The 14,539-nt window shown below is 42.3% G+C and overlaps 1 protein-coding gene across 7 annotated transcripts in view; it reads left to right on the top strand.

Moving 5' to 3' along the window:
* The window catches only part of ksr1a (kinase suppressor of ras 1a), a 28,674-nt gene extending 18,562 nt beyond the window's left edge, over nt 1-10,112 (top strand). The window contains exons 10-21 of one of the 7 annotated variants that reach the window (XM_040014680.1): nt 193-364; nt 660-701; nt 980-1,028; nt 1,649-1,709; nt 2,105-2,395; nt 2,481-2,677; nt 2,773-2,869; nt 3,027-3,160; nt 3,562-3,693; nt 3,805-3,940; nt 4,143-4,276; nt 9,343-10,112. In XM_040014680.1, coding sequence (XP_039870614.1) covers nt 193-364; nt 660-701; nt 980-1,028; nt 1,649-1,709; nt 2,105-2,395; nt 2,481-2,677; nt 2,773-2,869; nt 3,027-3,160; nt 3,562-3,693; nt 3,805-3,940; nt 4,143-4,276; nt 9,343-9,349 — 1,452 coding nt within the window. In that variant the 3' untranslated portion in view covers nt 9,350-10,112. Of the gene's footprint in view, nt 1-192; nt 365-659; nt 702-979; nt 1,029-1,630; nt 1,710-2,104; nt 2,396-2,480; nt 2,678-2,772; nt 2,870-3,026; nt 3,161-3,561; nt 3,694-3,804; nt 3,941-4,142; nt 4,277-9,342 lie in introns of all 7 variants that reach the window. The other 6 variants (XM_040014677.1, XM_040014679.1, XM_040014678.1 and 3 more) reach the window with 6 other exon arrangements.
* The last annotated feature ends 4,427 nt before the right edge of the window (nt 10,113-14,539 follow it).

Genomic DNA, 14,539 nt, shown 5'->3' with positions numbered 1-14,539 from the left:
CTCCATTATCTCCATCATCTGTCCATGCTAACCATTGTAAAGATAATGTATCTGAAATCACACCTGACTATTAAAGTGTGCACTGACAGGAAAATAAAGCATAGAGCTTGTTGAAGGAATCTTGAAGGCAATGCAACATGGCTAATAAATAGAAATCATGCTTAGTGTTGTAACCTTCCATCCCGGTCCCAGCAGGATCATCCACCAGTGCTGAACCAGCTGGACTCCAGCAGCAACCCATCCTCCACCACTTCATCCACACCTTCCTCCCCAGCACCCTTCCAGCAGAGCAACCCCCCCAGTGCCACACCACCGCCCAACCCTTCACCCAAAGGTCATCGAGACAGCCGATTTAATTTCCCGGGTAAGCTTGGGTACAGAATCACAAACACAGATGCACAGATACACATGTAGAGTATATACTGAAACATGCATGCTGACATTGTTCTGATTTTTCCTCAATGCATTTGACGATGAATCTTTTCCGGTTCAGGAGTGTGGCGCTCCCACAACTACTTACCCTTTTTCCCCAAATACACAATATTAACACTAAAAGGAGTTTTTAAGAAGATCTCTTAATTCAAAGCTTCTCTAACCAAAAGCCCTTGTGTCCCTTGCCTTGCTTATCACTCTTCCAATTCTCTTTTTCTTTGAAAAAGCTGCCTGTTACTTTCAGCATAGACAGCAATTTATCTTCCCGGGTGAGTTGATGGTCCCAAAGTGTAATACTACATTGTTAAGATCCCTTCATCCCTCTCTCCCTCCACACCATGGCTTCTTTACAGTTTTCTGTCTCCTGCATGTTTGCTTTTAAGGGTTATAGTAGTTAGATTAGCTGTGTTTGACTGTGTGGCAGCATTCTGATGCCATCTGCTGGAAGTAGTAGGAAATTGCATGAGCAGTCATGTTCATGTGTGGTGCTGGCTCTGTAATTTTTGCTCCCATCGGTCATCCCTAACTGGTGTCATTTTCCTTGCAGATGTTTCCAGTCCTGCAAATTTCCACTCAGATGTTCTTCAGGACAGAGTGTAAGACTTTTTTGTCTCAAGCTTTAATCCAAGTTTTAGTGACTACACAGTGGTTTTGGTTATTTACAACCCTGTTTCTTAAAAATGGCAGAATGCTCTAAAATGTAAATAACAGCAGAATGTGATGGTCTGCAAATCATGTAAACCACATGTTTAATTGAATAACACAGCAAAACCTTAAATAAATTTAAAATGTTGAACGTGAGAAACTTTATTTTGCTTTGAAACTTCAATGTTTGTCAATGACACTTCAATTAAAGATGATCCAAAGTAAATTCAAACTTGTGCACCCAATTCTTGTTTTTTTTAAAGGCTTTAAAGAAGTATGCTGTACAATCATTCCACTCTGGAAACAGAACAGTTCAAAGAAATCATTAAAACTGGCCTGCCTGCAGTATAGATCTGTCATCCACGGAAAACATTTGGTGCTTTTATCGGAATCTCACCTTCACCATTTGTCATGATGTCTTTGTACTATTTAAAATGAAATATAGAGCTTAAACTATCTGCAGATCATTGTACTCTGGCATAACTTGCATTTTGTGCAGTGTCACTCTTTCGGAAACAGCCTTTTAATTTTTTTTGTCTCCCTCTGATATCAGTGTTCTGTGTCACAGCAGTGAGATAGAGCAATCATCAGATGACGTACATGATGAGCTGGTAGAAGATGACGATGAAGAGGTAATGCTGGAGATGCAGTGTACAAAATATTCTTTTGTTGTACTGTTTCCTGGCTCTTTGCTTATTAGTCTGTACAGTGAAGCTGTTCAGTGTCACACCTTCAGAAATTGGTTTTGTTTAATTTTGTTTTCAGTTTTTAGACACTCATACTTTGATTTCCTAAAAGGTTGGACAATTGTCAACTGGGGTATGAAATTAGCTCAGGTGACTGAAGATTGAGATTTAATTAAAACATCCAAATGTGACTAAAAGTCCCTGTGACATCTGTTGATTAGAACCTGCTCAGGTGGCAACACTGGCTTACAAAATGTTCATCTGCAGTTTTAAATTTATATTTGGTAGATTTTTTTTTTTTTAAATCAACTTTTACAAAAACCATCGCCACACTATTGCAGGAAGGGGATGAGGAGGTCGAGGTCGAAGATGAAGATCACGAAGGGGAGGAGGAGGACGATGAGGAGGATGATGAGGACAATGTGGATGGAGGAGAAGATGAGGACGACAGAGGGGAGATCAGGATGCACATGGGCTCCGACGGCGAGTGCGACGAGCTGGATGATCTGCCCAACTCTCGGGGAAACCAGTGGAAGGGCCCCATCTCCCGCAAGGCCAGTCAGACCAGCGTTTACCTGCAAGAGTGGGACATCCCCTTTGAGCAGCTGGACCTTGGGGAACTCATTGGAAAGGTGAGGAATCTACCCAACGAATTCCTAGTGTGTTGCATACTCGAAAAAAATAAAAAATCAGACAGTTTGTGTTTTGTTTATCCAGGGCCGCTGGGGAAAAGTGCACAAGGGCCGGTGGCACGGCGAGGTGGCCATCCGGCTTCTTGAGATCGATGGGAACAATCAGGACCACCTGAAGCTCTTTAAAAAGGAGGTGATGAACTACAGACAGACCAGGCATGAGAATGTGGTCCTCTTTATGGGAGCCTGCATGGCTCCACCCCACCTGGCCATTATCACCAGGTGAGAACAAAAATATCACAGGTTACCTCAAAAACGATTCTAAACCGGATGCATGTGTTTGCTTTAATAGAATGATTTTCCTCTAACTCCTGCAGTTTTTGTAAAGGGAGGACACTCTACTCAGTAGTTCGAGACACTAAAAACACTCTGGATATTAACAAGACAAGACAAATTGCTCAGGAGATTGTAAAGGTATTTGTTTCTTTTTTGTGTGTTAATTTGTGAGAAACGTGACATCTTAGGGGGGAAAAATCATGTTACGTACTAAAACATAGCAGAACTGTGTAGTCAAAGATATAATTTTCTATTACTGTGTTTTCCTTTGTCTGAACACCGTTGGCCTGGACAGGGAATGGGCTATCTGCATGCCAAAGGCATTGTTCACAAAGACTTGAAGTCAAAGAACGTTTTTCATGACACCAATAAGGTTGTGATCGCAGACTTTGGCCTGTTTGGGATCTCTGGAGTTGTTCAGGAGGGAAGGTAAGAAACGTGTCCACCGCCCCACACCCCAAAGAGACCTTAAAACTATGACCTTAACTAAAGCAGTGCTAAAACCACTCTATTACCCGGGGACGCCCACTGATCTGTGATAAGCTGAGGTCTGCAGTGCTACTTCTGTAGGCATCTTCCTTGTCAGCCAGTAAAAAGAGGGAACTCTCCTGATTGTAAAATTGCAATCATTTTCTGGACACTCTTGATTTCTGAAGCACATTTTGAGCGCACATCTTACTAATTTTTGCCTCCTTTTGTGTATGGTTCATTAGTAGCTAACAGGAGTAAGGGACTTTATTTAGTGAATGCATTTTGTCCTCTTAATACATCTTTTCCCCTCCATTTAAAGTGTTACTGAAAACTGCTTTTTTGTTTGTTTGTTTTTCCAGGCGTGAAAATAAACTCAAACTTCCACATGGCTGGATTTGTTATCTCGCACCAGAGATTGTGCGCAGAATGAGCCCAGGTAACAATGAGGACCGCCTTCCTTTTTCCACCGCAGCAGATGTGTACGCCTTTGGGTAAGTTCTTCATGCACATCTGGTTGAGTTCTGTCATAACTTTCACTGACTAAAAAGGAAGTCCACCATTTGAATTTCAAAAGATATGCTCTTCCTTTTCCCCACTTCAAGCACAATTTGGTATGAGCTTCAAGCTAGGGACTGGCCAATCACTAACCAGCCTGTGGAAGCTACCATCTGGCAGGTGGGGAGCGGAGAGGGCATAAAGAAGATTTTGGCAGAAATCAGCCTGGGAAAGGAGGTCACTGTGAGTTGGACCATGAGTGTGTCAGTCATTCAGAAATGTAGATGTTTGTTCTGCTTGTGTAAGAGTGGAAAATACCCATGCTGATGCAACGATATCAAGATGTTGCAGCAGTTTTTAGGTCAATCGATTGTAGTTCACAGTGCGGTGAGTGCGGGTCAATGGTTTGCCAGTCACATTGAAACGAAGTGGTTTCTTGTTTCAGGAAATCCTTTCTGCCTGCTGGGCGTACGACTTGAGAGAAAGGCCGACCTTTACGCAGCTGGCTGACATGCTGGAGAAGCTACCCAAACTCAACCGCAGACTGTCCCACCCTGGACATTTCTGGAAGTCTGCAGAGTAGGTATCCCAGAAATGAAGGATGGTGTGAAGACACTGGACCTGTGAACACAAAAACCTTTCTTTCCTTTTTCTTATTTGTTTATTGAGAGTAGAATATCAGATCAGAGCTGGGTTCAGCCTTAGTACTGGGCTCAGATGAAATGTGAATTTTGTAATTTATAGCTGGAAACATGACTTCTGAACTTGAATTCCTTGCACAGCACTGTTTATTGAAATGAGACATTTTTGGCAAAAATAAGTCTGTTATACAGAACTTTGTTACATTTGTGACCAACAGACTATAGCTAGAGTGTAACTGGGTAATGCATAGATATCAAATTAAAACTCAGCTGAATGCATGTAGATATTTGGACGTAAAACATCTAATCGACTCTTTGCTTTAGTCTTTTCATTCTTACATAGACCACCTTAACTACTTCATGCAACCACATATGCCTCTTTTCCTGGCACTAGCATTAACTTTGTTATAGCCTCACGTCTCCACTGTTTCCTATATTTTATGCAGTATTGTCCAGAAGTGTTCAGCCACTCCTCACTTCTTTATATTTTGCTTTCAAGGAGTCATAATAGTTTTCCTGGCTTTTTGAAGGTCTTTCAGAGTTTTCCTTTAATTTTCACTCATTAGTCCCGTGTATGAAACTGATCATTTTCAGAAGAAAGTAAGGAACCAATTTTAAAATGTGGCTTTAGGCACTTTGCTTAGCAACCTGTTGCAAAAATCTAAAATCTCTTACCATTTCTTTAGTTGAAGAATGAAAGAAAGCAAAAAAATACAGATGAGAGTTTATGAGTTTGACAGACATAAAATAGTATTTTTGCACCAACAAGGTGATTCCCAAAGACCGTCACTAAAAACTTTACATATCTCAGCATGGTGTGCAGTGTGTCCATTAAAAATTTTGAGTAACTAGGCAAGTAGAGGACAAAAGAATAAGTGGTCATTATAATAATATTAAGTCATTATTGAAGCAGTGTGTGATCACCTTGATAGAATACAGAACAAAAAGCAGCCAGCATCCAAAGAAGTGCTCCAAATGTCCTTCATGAAGCCTGAAGACTACTTCAGGAATAGTTATACCAAATATTCCAGAGCCACTCGCCTAGCTTGGGAGTCACTGCACCTAGTGCTCCGATTACCACTGGGACCACCGTCACCTTCACCCTCCACATCTTCTCGAGCTCTTCTCTGAGCCCTTGGTATTTCTCCAGCTTCTCGTGTTCCTTCTTCCTGATGTTGCTGTCATTCGGAACCGCTACATCGATCACTACGGCCATCTTCTCATGTTTGTCTACCACCACTATGTCCGGTTGGTTAGCCACCACCATTTTGTCCGTCTGTATCTGGAAGTCCCACAGGCTCTTAGCTTGGTCATTCTCCATCACCCTTGGGGGCATCTGCCATTTTGACCTCGGGACTTCCAGGTTATACTCGGCACAGATGTTTCTGTACACTATGCCGGCCACTTGGTTATGGTGTTCCATGTATGCTTTGCCTGCTAGCATCTTACACCCTGCTGTTATGTGCTGGATTGTCTCTGGAGCATCTTTACACAGCCTGCACCTGGGGTCTTGCCTGGTGTGATAGACTCCAGCCTCAATGGATCTTGTGCTCAGAGCTTGTTCTTGTGCTGCCATGATTAGTGCCTCTGTGCTGTCTTTCAGTCCAGCTTTGTCCAGCCACTGGTAGGATTTCTGGATATCAGCCACCTTCTCTATCTGCCGGTGGTACATACCGTGCAGGGGCCTGTCCTTCCATGATGGTTCCTCGCCTTCCTCCACTTTCTTGGGTTTCTGCTGCCTGAGGTATTCACTGAGCACACAGTCAGTTGGGGCCATCTTCATGATGTATTCGTGGATGTTCCTTGTCTCATCCTGGATTGTGGTGCTGACACTCACCAGTCCCCGGCCCCCTTCCTTCCGCTTAGCGTACAGCCTCAGGGTGCTGGACTTGGGGTGAAACCCTCCATGCATGGTAAGGAGCTTTCTTGTCTTGATGTCAGTGGCTTCTATCTCCTCATTTGGCCAGCCTATTACCCCAGCAGGGTACCTGATCACGGGCAGGGCGTAGGTGTTGATAGCCCGGATCTTGTTCTTACCGTTCAGCTGACTCCTCAGGACTTGCCTGACCCTCTGCAAGGGGTTCAGGCCTATGCAGAACAGCAGTGGGGACAGAGCATCTCCTTGGTAGATCCCGCACTTGATGGTGACTTGTGCTATAGGCTTGAGGTTGGCCTCCAGTGTTGTCCGCCACATCCCCTGATGAAGGCTCCCAGGGTCCTGTTGATCTTATATAGTTCTAGGCATTCCAGGATCCAGTTGTGGGGCATTGAGTCATAGGCCTTCTTGCAATCAATCCAGGCAGCCCACAGGTTGGTCAGTCTGGTCCTGCAGTCTCGGCTGACTGCTTGGTCTGCCAGTAGCTGGTGTTTTGCGCCTCTGGTATTCTTGCCCATCCCTTTCTGTGCCCCGCTCATGTGTTGACCCATGTGTCTTTTCATCTTAGCCGCTATGATGCCTGACAGGAGCTTCCACGTGGTGCTGAGGCAGGTTATTGGTCGGTAGTTGGTGGGGACCGGTCCCTTCTGGGGGTCCTTTAGGATCAGGACCGTCCGGCCTTCGGTTAGCCATTCCAGGTGTCTCTCGTGAACTAGCAGCTGGTTCATTTGTGCTGCCAGGCTCTCGTGGAGTGCAGTCAGCTTCTTCAGCCAGTAGGCGTGAACCATGTCAAGGCCTGGTGCTGTCCAACTCTTCATACTGGAGACCCTTTCTTGGATATCTTCCACTGTGATGGTTAATGGACCCTGTTTGGGGAGGTCGCTGTGGTCTGCCCTCAGATCCACTAGCCACTGAGCATTGCCGTTATAGGTTGCGTCCTTCTCCCATATGCTCTTCCAGTATTGTTCTGCCTCCAGCCTTGGTGGTGCTGTTCTCATATTGTTCCCCTGCCACTGAGAGTACACCTTGGCTGGTTCCGTGGAGAACAGCTGGTTTATTCTCTTGCCTTCTATCTCTCTGGTGTACCTCCTCAAGCGGCTGGCCAAGGCTGTGAGCCGTTGCTTGGCAGTTTCCAAGGCCTCAGGGTATGGACAGCTTCCTGTACTTCTTAGGCACCTTCCTCATCGCGCCTTTCTGCAACTCCGATAGTTGGCTAACCTCCCTCCGTGCTGCCTTGATCTTAGCCTCTAGCCTCCTTCTCCATGGAGGGTACTGCCCCTTGTGGCTGTTCAACTTGTAGCCAAGCATCTCACTGATCACTGCTGCCGTATTGTAGATCAGCTTGTTAGTGTCGGTGATCGTGGCTGTAGGTATCGTCCGTAGTGCTGCATTAACATCATCTAGGAGACCTTCTGAGGGTACTTCACGTAATCTTGGTAACCGGCTACGGGAGGTCCAGGTTTCAAGCTTGGCCATGATCCTATCTTGCAGGTCAGTTCCTCTTGCACTCAACGATCCTTCTCCTATCGCACTTGGGGCTTGGTACCCAATCTCGGGTGGGGGTGATGATATCTCCCCCCTGACCTGGCGTCCTGGCTCCCCCTTGCCGTAGCATTTATGTTGTACCTCGTCAATCTCTAGCTGTGAGAGCAGTCCCTTCTTTCGAATGTTGGAACACTGAGCTACTAGTTGTTTCACCGTCATTGTGGATGTTGGGTATCGAAGAATCCATAGGTCCCTCATCCTATTCATGTAACCCCTTCCGCCAGGGTTACTTGCGTAGTAGCTTTCCAACAACGCCCTGTTTTCATATATATATATTAGGGGTGCAACGATACTCGTATCGATATTGAACCATTCGATACAGTGCTTTCGGTTCGGTATGCATATGTATCGAACAATACAAAATTTTTCATTTATTTTATCAACTTTTCTTCTGACGATGCTGTCTATGTTGAGCGCTCAGTGGTTCTGCATTCGACTACTCTGCCTAGGCTGCACTGTCGAGCGCAGATCCACTGAGCGCAGGGCAAGCTAGCGAGACAGAAGCAAAGCTAGTTGCAACATGGCAAATTGAACCTCCCCCACCCTCATTCAGATCTGGCCTTTGGAACTATTTTGGTCTTCATGTGAAGTATAACCCTGAAGGTAAGCGCGTCATGGACAAAAGTAAAACACTATGTCGGATGTGCCACGCAATGCTCAATTACATTAGAGGGAACTAGTGCGTTAGTGCAGTTAGCTTGTTAACATGTTGACGCCGGCGATCCGCAGTAGCTCGTTAACGGAGATTTGCCGTGTTGTGGCGTTAACGTCATTTCAACGAGATTAACGCTGACAGCACTAGTGGGAACACAACTAATATGACTGCACATTAACTCCGACATCATCCTAGTGCAAAGTGGAAGCAGACAAAAACAACAAGCACGCATGCTACAAACTTAACCCGAGTCATTTAGACAGCCGTTAGCACATGATTCTCCTTATGGGGACCTGATATGTTTAATATGCTGCTGAGAGTATACACCAGAAGAAGCGTATAGTATAGCTTTTATTTTGGAAAGAGCCATTTCTCTGAATCTGCGTTCGACTACTCCGCCTAGGCTGCACTGTCGAGCGCAGATCCACTGAGCGCTCAACACAGACAGCATCGTCAGAAGGAAAGTTGATCAAATAAATAAAAAAATTTTGTATTGTTCGATACATATGCGTACCAAACTGAAAGCACTGTATCAAACGTATATATATATATATATATATATATATATATATATATGAAAACACCCACATTTTGCTTATATGTGGGTGAAGACTTTTGCACAATACTGTATGGTTTGCTTTTTCACACACTTTTCTTACATTTGCCATTTGCTTCAAGACTGCTGCCAGCAGTCACTGGGCTTCACTCTTGTTTCTTAAATGGTAGCTTTGCACAGCTGACTTTCAAATGACTTCTAAATCAAATTAAACATGCTTTAAACCTTTTAAATCTCATGGATGTCCTCTAACTAATCAGTGCGTGCGATATCTTGCATTCTCCAATGTAAGCCTGTTAACTTTTCACTAACCGTCTAATGTCTGTTTTCTTTTGCTTTTTTGTCTTTTTCTTTTTCTCTTGTCTAATCTAGGTTGTAGCCGTCACTCTGAAACAAAAGCAATGCAAAACAAAGCCTGGGTCTGCCTTGCATGCTCCTGAATCCTTAACTCTTACAGGATTGATCAAAGCATTGCCTCTGTCTGAAACAGGCGCCACTTCCACTAATCCACAGTCCGATCTTCCGTGTTATTTCCTTGTTCGGAAGAGAGGATCGTTGGACTGAGGTGTGACGGACAACCGTTGTCGCCCATCACCCTAAATCCCTTCATTCCTCTAAAAACAAAACAAAACAAAAAAAATTAGCTCTTTGCCTTCCTTCTGGTCTTCTCCTGTAATGTCAGTCGAGACTCTGAGGCTTCTGACTAACTGGCTTGTGGTGTCTGTGCTGAGACTGACTGGTGTGCTGTGGTCTGTGCCTGCTGATGGCTGCCCTATCCTCGGCCCTGCTCAACTTCTCTGTGCTGCTGTGATGTGGTTGTTCTTGCCTGGGGTGGTCCTGACCACATGGCTCTCTTTCTATCTAAAACACAAACACGCACGCACGCAAATACACACTGCTGGACAAAAAATGGACCTTAATACCAAACACCCTGCTTCATTTATCTCTTCACTCCCTGGGTGGTGGTGGTGGTGGTGGAGGGTGTTTGACACAACTTTGACATGCTGCTTGAGTGATGATCTTAAACCACCTGCCTCCTCCTTCTCAGTTTTTTTTTATTATTATTATTTTTATTTTTTTTAAGGATTGTAGGATGGCATGTCCTGAGAAGTATAAATGCAATATGCACTTTGTCAAAATGGGAAAAAAAAATCATAGACTCTTCTTTTTTTGCTTCTTTTGTTTTGAGTATGGTTTCTTTTGCAGTGTTTATTTTTCCCTTGGACAGTGTGTTAGCTTATTTGTCATTTTTGGTCTGGTGAATTCACTGTTTATTTGATGCGTTCCAAAAGGGGGCACTGATAAAGACTTGCGTATGCTAAACGAGCTGAAGTGGAAGACAAAAAATGCAAACAGAAAACAAAGACTATCTACACGAAAATAGAAAACTACAGTCTATTTCTTTCTGCAGACTTTTTCTTAGCAATGCTCATCTGCTGAAGTGTGAAGTGCACCTTAAAAGGAAGTTGCTTCGAGGGGCTGAGTGATCGCATTTTCTGTGCAACAAAAAAAAGAAAGAAAGAAAGAAAAGAGGGAAGGAGAAATCAGGAATCTGGTGCAAAAAGTGTCCTATACCTTCCTTAAACAGTACCTCTTGTGCGTGCTTGTGTATACTGTTTGTGATTGCTGGCTTCAGTTGGTGTGCTTGTGGTTGTGTGTTGACTGAGTGAGTGTACTGTGTTGGAACATGTAGGGTTGTTTTTGTTCTGTTTGATTTTTTTTTTTTTGGGGGGGGGGTGGTATTTGTGAAAGACTACAGTAAATGTTGTGTTGCAAATCCAATGGTATGTAATGTACTGTATATACATTATTTAATGTACAGCAAATTAAGACAATTCTTCTAATATTTCTACAAACATTTTATATGTAAAACACATGACAACATTTTTGAACTGGTACTGCTCTGGCTATTACAGATGTGTATATATATTTATATTTTTTTCATGTACAGAATGCTGTATAAAAGCTGTACAATGTTTTGTTTTGTTTTTTAAGTATTGGCCAATCCGTGTTTTTGTTTTCTTTTTTTTATGTTGTTGTAAAAATTCATATTTTTGTATTGCATGTGATTACCATTCTGTACACGCAGTTTGTGTTTTCATCCATGGAAAACAATAAAGTGAGGCTTGTCATGTAAATACAGCTGATACGGTTATTTTGCAGCTGATGGTAAGTTGGTAAAATGTGTTTTCCAGCACAGGTATTCAAAATAACTGGACACTATGCATCATATCAACACGATGGCATCAACTGACCACATCCCAAAGGTGCGCTGTTGCACTAACATCTGATGAATGTGGAGGCCATCTGGTCAAAATGAAATCACTTTGTTTAAGAAACTAGTTTGAAATGATTTAAGCTTTGTGACATGGTGCTCATTAAGGGATGGACATGCTCAGGAACAATACTCAGGAAGGCTGTGGTGTTTAAATCATGCTCACATGGAAACCAGAGAGTGCCAGGAAAACATTCCCCACATCGTTACACCATCACCAGCATCATGAACAGTTGATACAAGGTGAGATGGATGCGTTCATGTTGTTAATCGCATATTCAGAAAGCTAGGCAGCCAATTGCTTGGTCCCAGAGGGCTGGCAGATTTGGAATCACAGCAACGACAATAAGGAGGGGGGAAAGCAAGACCGGGGTGAGTGGATTAAATATAATATTAAATTACTAAACACTGCTAGTTTAACCTTAAATGTGGGAGAAAGAAGCCTGAATAACGTAACTTCTGCTACCATCAAATTCATTATTTTGCTTGACATTTGGCATTAACTTGGCTAGCTGTGCATTAAGTCTCCATGTTTCTGTTTGTTCATTTGTTTTTGTGATGTCAGATTTTTTTTTTTTCTTATAACGTGGTGATCAGTGCTGGTTGGAAGGACCACCACTGAATTTTTATCTTTGGCCCCAACAGACTGTAGAAACACCACTGCACATTTTTGGCCAGAGAACTGCAGCTTGCTGGATGTTTTCTTTTCATTGGCCCATTCTCTGTAAACCCTGGAGACTGTTGTGTGGGGAAATTCCCAGTAGATCAGCAGGTTCTGAAATACTCAGATCAGCCCATCTGGCACCAACAAACATGCTACTTTCAGTAGAAATGTGAAAGCGATAGAAAACTGTAGAAAGATAAAACATATGATCTAGAGTTCTTCTTTTTTTTTTTCTTTTTTTTTTTTGCACTTTCCAAGCTTCAGCACATTCAGTTTAAATTACATGAATATGCTAAATCAAAGCAAGTTTCAATTTTAAATGTGATTTGTTTATGTCAATGTTTGAATTCTTTTAACACAAGCTGCAAGCATTATAAAGTACAGTCTTAGTATCTAAATTATTTGGGTCTCAGTATAAAAATGCAAATAAAAATAATTTGGATATAGTACAAATACAAACTAATAAAATGCTGATAACTGTGAACTGCTGTAGTTTAAAAATGTATGCATACTTGGACTTTTATGCATATTTTATGTGTATACTTTTGAACATCTCTCCTTTATTACAACACTCCATAAACACTTTGGGAAGCTGGTTTAGCTCAGTGAGTGAGCAGGCAAACATATGCCTGGTGGCCAGAGAGCAGTAGGCTTGAGTTCGAGTGCTACCCACGACTCTTTGTTGCTGCATGTCTTCCCCTCTCTCTGTCCCTGTTTTCCTGTCTGGACCAGTTTATTTTTTAAAGAAATATTGAAATATTTTTTCCATTCTTTGTTTGAGACAACATTACTGTTCCAGTTTTCTTTTTTGTGTTTTCATTTCTCTGAGTTAGCTAGGAGAGCGTCGAGTGGCAGTCATAAAATTAATGTCCAAAACAGAGAAAACAAATCCAAACCTATAATAAATTATAGATATTATCTAATCAAAAATAAACTTCCATGGTTATTATAGGTGAACATTATAGATGCAAGCCAAGAGCAGGCTGAGCACAATCCCATTTTTCCTCTAGGTGGCATAACGACCCAAAAGAAAGTGTTTGCCATCTTTCCTTTTATGGTAAAGACATGATGAGGCACTGCTTCTTTTTTAATGGTTTTGCACATTTTACATTAACTTTTGTCAAATATGTAGTAACTTGATGGGAAACATGTAAATGATGTGTCTTAAATTTTAAGCTAACTTCCTCAGTTTGTACAAATTTGACATGTCAAGAATAAACTGCTTAGAATTTACCAAAGATGGTGCTACTTTTAACCTCAAAAAGACAAATTTTTGGCTACGCGTTGAGAATTCATTCATACAAATGTCTAATAGGTTTAAAAAATGTGGGGCAGTGACATTAATGAGCACATAAGCTCAAAGGTTAACTTCACTGTGTGATCATAATATTCTGCAAACACTCATTTATTAGTTTTCAATTTCATACCTTGGTAGCAGATGAGAGAGGGTGGCCAGGTTTTGCATTTGGTCTCACTCTGAAACAGTGACAATAATCGAAAGGCTCACTATGAGTCAGTAAACACAAGAGCTTGAATGGTTGTAGCTGGAGGTATATAAATAAAAGGAAGCAATTCCAGTTTCCCTATTTTGGTTAGGAAGCTTTTCTGTGACCTTCAGTCAAGTTTATGAAGCCTCGGAAGGTGCCTTGATAATGAGCGCTTGTGCTTGCGTTTGGACTTTGAAATGTTTTATCTGAAGAAGAAAGAAGAATGGTGGATTGATTTCTGTATACTGGCATCAATGGCAAAGAGAGGACCTTGTATATTCTACTGCAGCTAAAAAGCTCTTTGACTCCAACTGGTACTGGGTCACATGACCAGCGTTTAGTGAGGGAAAACTGTTTCCATTACTGCAAGGTCAGCTACAGAATGACAATTAGTCATTTGTTTGATTTTGTTACCAAATTAGCAAGCTGAAAATGTACCAGCATTACATGTGCAACCAGTGGTATGTGTTATGCCAGGCATGTTCAAATCAAACCCAGAAATCACACAAAAAGCCTTCACACACACATAGCCACAATTTGGTTTTGAAACAGAGGGCAAGGTGAGAACACAACAGAGATAGTGAGAGAGCTTTCTCGTGGTCATTCTAACATTTGCTGAGTGCACCACTACAACTGTCAACCATCAATTGATGACCTTGGGACTCTCCTTAATGAAGCTGTCCACCAACACAGCCAGCAAGCTGGTTATTTATAGAAGTGAAGGTACTGAAAGAGAAAAAAAAGGGGAAAGAAAGTGGGGCAGCTGGACGCACGCAAAACATCTACAACAAACACACCATGATCTTACTAACAAATGGGGACTTTCCGTCATTCAGTGAAAGGTGAGGGGGTTTTGAGATGAAGTCATCCTCTTTCCTTTTGTTCTCAGTTCCCCTCATACATATTTAGCCTTATCATCCTTCTCATGTTTATTAGATTAAGTCAGCTTTTAGGGCTCAAAGAGAATTAATACTCTTTGTCAGAATATTTGGCCACCGCCAGTCTGAGGACCAAGCAAATAAAGGACTATAGATGGTAGATTATAGCAGCATGACAGGTTGTGATGTTGCCTTTAATACCTTTAATTTTGCTTTTGTCATTTTTTTTATTACCAGTTTTTACTGTCTGGTGTTGTTTTCATGC

This window comes from Simochromis diagramma, unplaced genomic scaffold (assembly GCF_900408965.1).
Source record: "Simochromis diagramma unplaced genomic scaffold, fSimDia1.1 OVJJ01000676.1, whole genome shotgun sequence".
In the NCBI taxonomy this organism is placed as follows: Eukaryota; Metazoa; Chordata; class Actinopteri; order Cichliformes; family Cichlidae; genus Simochromis; species Simochromis diagramma.
This window is presented reverse-complemented; position numbering and strand designations above follow the sequence as displayed.